The 6,992-nt window shown below is 42.6% G+C and overlaps 2 protein-coding genes across 2 annotated transcripts in view; both read right to left on the reverse strand.

Moving 5' to 3' along the window:
- Nucleotides 1–3: 3 nt before the first annotated feature.
- LOC109465607 lies at nt 4–2,138 on the reverse strand. The gene is made up of 2 exons (XM_019762955.1): nt 1,991–2,138; nt 4–1,391 (listed from the first exon to the last, which is right to left on the reverse strand). The coding sequence occupies exon 2, from the start codon at nt 994–996 to the stop codon at nt 4–6; it is 993 nt and encodes a 330-aa protein (XP_019618514.1). The 5' UTR covers nt 997–1,391; nt 1,991–2,138.
- Nucleotides 2,139–4,245: 2,107 nt separating this feature from the next.
- Nucleotides 4,246–6,992, reverse strand: part of LOC109465608 — a 5,137-nt gene continuing 2,390 nt past the window's right edge. Inside the window, exon 3 of the mRNA XM_019762956.1 lies at nt 4,246–4,287. Coding sequence (XP_019618515.1) covers nt 4,246–4,287 — 42 coding nt within the window. The remainder of the gene's footprint in view (nt 4,288–6,992) is intronic.

A 6,992-nucleotide genomic window follows, 5' to 3' on the forward strand; every position in this document is an offset into this window, starting at 1 on the left:
AATTTACATATCGCTGGGAAGCAGTAAGTTGTAACATAGAGTTATTTTGTAAAGTAAAGGCTGATGACTCACCAGACTTTCTCCTGGCCTGTGTTTGGACAAGTCACAGTTTAACGTCCCAGGTCTGCCTACTGTGTTTTCTCCATCATGCTTCATACTCTCATCTTTCTTTTCCTCAGCTGGAGGTTGATACACAGGACAGGATTTTAACGGTACTTTCTGCCCCTGATGAGGAAGACGATTGCTGCTGTACTTTTGTACATACTTTCCTGGAATACCTGTCCTTAAGGAGGCCCGTGCAGTTTTCTTACCCACCTTCTTGTTACAATGGAAACTGGGGTATCCATTAGGAATCCTGGGACTGCCAAGCCAACAGTTTCTTCTGATCTCCAGTTGCCTCTTATTGTGGGTCACTACTGACGGGGGTGATACTGCCATCCTCTTGGACTTGTGAAGAACATCTGACCGTGTCAGGGAGCCCTGAAGCTCGTACAGGTTTGTACAATCTATCATTTCCTTATGTTGTACTGTTTCTGATGACTTGGTTTCCATGTAATCACGTGGACAAGCTGGATTTGTGGTCTTCCTTGCTGTACTCTCCTTCTGTTCTGACTTGCTGTGTCCACGTTGTGTCATGTTCTTGATTCGCTCCACACGTCTCCATTCCTTTCGTACGGTTAGGTTTCTTGCGATGAATGTTCCCCTTTTGTGATCATACGTCACAGTTCTACAGCAGGACGAGTGTGGAAGTCTTTTTTGACGTTTGTTTTTGGGATCAGAACAATCTGGTAGTGGAGAACAAGCGTCTGCTTGTGTACCAGCAGTAGTTGAGGCCTTTATCTCTTTCCCTAAATGTATCTCACCCTTCACTTGATCCTGGCAGACAGATAACGTTACACTTGCAGGAGAAGCTGTGCCTCCTGGATTCTCTTGATGTAACCTTTCCTCATCCATAGTAGTCTTAGTGAACATGTACCTGAGTTGACAGTTATTCATGGTCCCTGCTTCAGCTTAGCAAGCCATCTACACTGTACATAGAAGCTCCAACTGATCACTGAAACCAGCAAATCTTTTCATTGCAGATAAGTTGATGGCTAGCCAGTGCTCATGTCCTGATATCTATGTTACAGTTCTACTCAGTCACTTGGACAACATTTGAAAGTCTGAAGGAAAAGGAGTTCTCAATTAACTTCAATATTAGGATCTGACACTTGCTCTTGCAGGTCCACGACTTTCATTTTTCTCACCAAAAACTTCCAAAATTTCACACACTGATGTTGAAATGTCTGTACCAAGATGAATATGGCGACATAGGAATTGTTCAGAAAGTCAGCGCAATATGTGTTGTCTTTGGAACTAGAATGTCTCCCTGTGGTGTGGAGAATTCCCGTCTGCAACATAAGGGGGAAAATGGATCAGGCACGCCATTGTTTTTATACATAGGCTGAGGCATGTTATGTACATTGTAATTTACATGTAAATGAGTAACGATAAAAAACGTTACTGTATAACATCAGTGTGACTGTCCATAATATCACCAGAGCCCATAATATCGCCACCTTGAGAAAAAGTGTGCTTAAATATATTTTTACTGCAACATACCCTAGGTATGTACATTTGAGGTGTGCAGGAGTGCATACCAAAAGTATGTTGCAGTAAAAATATCTTAAAGCACACTGTTTCTCAAGGTGGTGATATTATGGACCCTGGTGATATTATGGACACGGATGTTAACAGTTAAGGCGTGTATTACAGTTAACATATAACGAGTTACAAATAATATCGTGAGTATAAGAGGCTGAGGCATGACTCTTATATTGAGATTGAGTCATGAACTTATCAATAGTCATTAGTTTCGAACATTTAACGTTAATTGTGTTATGTAAGGTTAAACGTTAAAATCTAGTCGAAACTGTTAACTGTTAACGTTAACAAACGTTACCGCCACACTACGCTTACGTCGGAGTTTCATTATAAGTTCAACAGATACCTTAACATCGGCTACCAGTCGATCCTAAAGGTTCTTTGAAAGCCCCTGAATCTTAAGTTTGAGCATCGTTGCCGATATGAACGCCTGTCTCTATCGCAAACAGCAGAACTAACTGTTACATTCACTCCTGCATGCCACTTCCACGTGCTGCCGGTGTCGCCGTCTGATCGTCCCCGGTCAGTTCTGTCTCTCTGCCCATATTTGGGCATAGAGATGCGCAAGTAAAGATCGATTCTAACATCTACAGTAGCCTCTACCAGGCTTCGGGGGGCGGCTGGAAAGAGTAGAAATCGACCAAATAGAGAGATAACATACCAGGGGAGTTTGTCTGCTGGGAGAGAACATTTTGCTGCACCCGCGTGTTATCTCTCTATTTGGTCGATTTCTACTCTTTCCGAAGCCTGGTAGAGGCTACTACAGATCAACAACTTGAAAGACCTTTCAAGCTATCTTAGCTTGTGATAGGCCTAAGAGGGCCTGCATGCCCTTTTTCGTTAACCGTTATGGGCTATTTTAATTTACCGTTAATCGTTACCGGCCTGTTCTAATTCAACGTTAAGCGTTATCAGTATATTCATCGTGAAGCGTTATTGGTCGTTTTAATTCAACGTAAAACGTTATTTGTCATCCTAAATTCAGCGTTAAGCGTTAATGAATAATTCTTCGTTACGCCTAATTTTGCCTTTCAAAGTGCAGGAAAATGTGTCATTGAAGGTTAAAAATACAAAATTTTCCGGGGGAGAATGCCCCCGGACCCCCCTACATTGCTCGCGCCTTTGGCGCTCGACTCGCGCGTCTGCGCTCGTTCCCTTCGGCTGTAGCCAGTACCAGTTTTGCGTCAATTACCGGAAGTTTGCGGAGAGTTACATAATTTTTTACACGAATTCGTCAAATAGTAAAAATATGAAAACATCAGAAGGACCGACAAACACTCTCATCACCATAATTTCCCTCTCAAAATGCGGGAGATTGCGTTTTTGAAGGCTTAAAAATCATACATTTTCCGGGGGAGCATCTCCCCGGCCACGGACCCCCTCAGATTGCGAGCGCCTTCGGCGCTCCCCTCTCAAAATCCATCGGGTAAAACTGGGCGGACGGGGAAAAGTCAACCTGGGTAGAGCCCTGGCCGACGTCGACTCGGACTCCCCTTTATTTGTGGACGCAGGGCAGGTGGGAAACACAGGGAACACATAACTTTAATGCGTTCTTCATCACATGTAAATTAGTGATCATCTTTTCTCACAAAGCGAGATATCAAATCCAGTGCAGCTCGAAAAAAAGCCTGTCAATTTACCGTTGACCGTTGGCGACCATCCTGAATTTACCGTTAAGCGTTATCGGCCCTGCTGAATTTACCGTTAACCGTTGCCAGGACCCCCCCCCCCATGCAGACCCTCGCCTAACGTTACATGTTGGTACTCTCCAAGCAGAGTTTTGGGCTTTGGCTTATTTTAGGCGTGTTTTGATTTTTTTATTGGTCTTTCTTTTTGTGTACTGTTATCCTTTTGTTGTTGTTGACAAAAAAATATACCAGACCGTACAAAAAAGAAAGCTCGATCAAAAAGCCTAAAAACACGCCAAAAATAAGCCAAAGCCCAAACCTCTGCTTGGAGAGTAACATGCCGAATGATGAAATTGGGGGCAAAAGGACGAATTTCGTGCCAAGTAACTGATAATTACTGAGCTCATCGTCAAAATGATACTGGATACGGCAAAACCATCGTTTCAGAAATATTTGCTGTAACTGTTATTGGTTTGTGTCTGTGTAAACCAGTAAACGCTGTACTCCTTTGCATTTACACACACTGTAATTATTTAAAGTTACATTATATTGGATGCTCTACCGTAAGAATAACAACACCGGCTTCATACACGCTTTTTAAAACACATTTGTGTCATTTTTTGTAGGAGGGGGATTGGGAGAAAGTGGAGAATAAGAGACAAGAGCAAGGTTGCAGTACCAGGAAAAAACCGCCAGAGGTTCAAAACCCAGCTCGAAAGCCACTGCCGCTTTAATAACTTTAAAAGCCCGTAAAGCAGTATTTAGTCTTGAACCCCTCATCCGCATTCTGTGGGGCAAGAGGAGTCTATAATTGGTCGCATGGGCAGCCAATGGTTACAGGAGTCCAATATAGACTTCCCTTGCTTCACAGAATCTGCTTGGAGATTAGGAGATTACTCGTACCACCAGATTGCTGGGAACATTCTCTCGCCCCGCAACTTTAATTTCTGCATCAGTGCAGCTGCGCCCCCTATCAGAACTGCAGCAGACTATGAACGAAACGGTGGTTCTGTACCTGTCCACAAGAAGGTTAAAAACCATATTAAAGTTTAATAATAATAAACTGTGCCGAGTGGTTGATTTGCCAGGGGAGTTTGTTGAGTATAGCAGAAGACCAGTAGCCTGGGTACCATCCGGATTTTCGCTACGCAACGCTCGAAAAAATGATTTTTTCGAGCGTTGCGTAGCGAAAATCCGGCTGGTACCCAGGCTAGCAGACCAGAGTAGAGTACATCATGTCATTTCAGCCAGATACTAAAGGAAGATCTCCAGTCCAGGGGCCCCACCCATGGGCCCCACCGTGCCATTCCCTAGTCCCTCCCAGACTAACTACGCTGGCTATATATAGGAGAATAATTGCCAGGGTAGGTCTGACCATGGAGGTAGGAAAAGAGACCTCCACGGTCTGACCAAGGAGGTTAAATTTGATTTTAACCCCATGGTTTGACGGAGGCAAAGAAAGTACCTCCCCGCGACCGGACTCCTTGGCCAATTTTATTCTCTTTTTTTGACGAATTCCGTATTCCCGTAGAAAGGCCTGGTGGAGGCTAGCCATTTCCAGCTAATTTCGTAATACCCTTTAACCCTATCTAGACCGGGCTTTTTTGGGCTTGGTGGGACCGGGGGGGGGGGCTCTTTCGGCCCCCCCTCAGAACTCGCGAACGGTATGTCGTGTGACCACCAAATTTTCAGAGGATGGTGTACTAGTAAAAATTTATCATATCTAAAATTTTTACGTCGTTGTGACGTAATATGACGTCATTATGACGTCATAAATGTGATTTTATTGGCCAAAACCACCTAGATAGGTTCTTCCCTGAAAACTAAACAGTATACGACATAACTTTACCAAAAGTGTTTATGACAGATTATTAGGGTGTACTAAGTCTTATGTTACCCATAGCAACACCTGTGACGTCATAAAAAGACGTCATGCATACATTAGCTATCCGCCATCTTGGATCATCAATCTTGAAATTTGAAAAATAGTTTTTTTTCAGGATAAAGCCTAAAATACATTGTAAACAGACTAAAGACATTCATATGAACCTTTTTTGTAAAAAGAAATGGAAGTATTGATGAAATTTTAAGGAAAATAACCCGTATATACCTGTTCTAATGATATGGTCCGCCATCTTGGATTTTGGCCGATGACGTCATCAAATTAGCATAAATTATGCATTTTTAATGATAAAATTTACATATTGTTATCGGAGATGTTATTAATATTAGAAACCATGTGTAACTTGACATAAAACCCTTAAAATTCTGTTGTTGAAATGAAAATTATTAAATTTAGCAAAAAAATGCGTCAGAAACCCGTTGCCATGGCAACACCAAAAATCATAATCTTATACCAATGATACAGATTTGTTGCCAACAATATTTTAGGAAAAGTCACCAAGTTTGGCGGTTCTAGCTCTAACCGTTCAGACGCTATGTGGCATCAAAGTTGGCGCGGGCACTTTTAGCCCCGCCCCCCCGTGTACACTACTAGTATATGACATCCAGTAGATTTCTAGCGGGGACCAATCATAGGGCTGCTGACGCGTCACCGACTAGCGGCTATTAGCACCTTGTTTCATGTAAATGCCATGAACTCAACCAGAGCGCGTATATTGTTTCTTGTTTACATCAGTACTAAGTACTAGTGCTTCCACAATCAGTTAGTAAAGTCATACCTTAGTAAAATCTACTTTGATGAACGAATCAAAACGGGACTGTAGACATTAAGTTTTAAACATTAAAATGTGGCTGCACTAGCGCTAATGGAGCGACCACTACGTACGGGAAGGAACGGATCTTAGCGAAGCCGAGATTTGTGAAGCAAACCCAACCCATCGAAGACGGGCCGCCAAACATAAAAATGGAGGGAAATGACAGACAACAAGCCAACAAAGACAACATCACCAGACCAACAAACTTGGAAAACACCACTTCAAGCGCTAACGTTGTAAGAACTGTGGAACCTCAAACTAGTATGTTTGCGTCAGCGGAAAGGCTGTCGAAGTAACCACTACATGAAAAACTGCGGCAAAAAAGTAACATGGGTTCGTCCTAAATCTAGACGCAAGTGAGCTACAAAAGTAATAGAACCTATGCATCTTGCTTGTTGCTGTCAACTTACCCGTTAAAGATTATATTGAACCGATACATGTACGTACTATAACTTGCCATACCCGGCCAAAGACGACTACATTACTGTTACTCTTTATTTTGTGCTGTATAATGTATATGAGTTACATTATCTATCATTGCCATTTCTGTGAATTCCTTAAAACATCTACTGTTAGTTTGCGTAACATTACGTAGTGCTACAATCTGCGTAAAAAGTGGTCTTCATTACGTGTTATCTGCTAAGTCGTGTTGGTATTGAAAACTGTTTTTTTGTGCCGTTCTTCTACAAACAGCCAGCAGAATTATGAAGATACTCGTTCTCAATACACATGCTGCAAACTAAAGTAATGGCAGTCCTACGAAAATTCTGTTTGTAATGTATAAGCGCTTTATGTCGACGTACAATGGGTGTGAAATACATGTTTTCGCCCATCGTGTGCCACCGGCTCGGTGGTAATTGGCTACTTTACAAGTGAAAGAACCGCGTCCGTGGGCCTTGATAAATTATTCAAATTTTTCAGCAGCCCTCTGATTGGTCCCCGCTAGAAATTTACTGGATGTCATTCAGTGACGACGCCCCCCCCCCCCCGGTCCTAGATAGGG

This window comes from Branchiostoma belcheri, unplaced genomic scaffold (assembly GCF_001625305.1).
Source record: "Branchiostoma belcheri isolate BF01 breed outbred unplaced genomic scaffold, Haploidv18h27 scaffold154, whole genome shotgun sequence".
NCBI classification, from domain to species: Eukaryota; Metazoa; Chordata; class Leptocardii; order Amphioxiformes; family Branchiostomatidae; genus Branchiostoma; species Branchiostoma belcheri.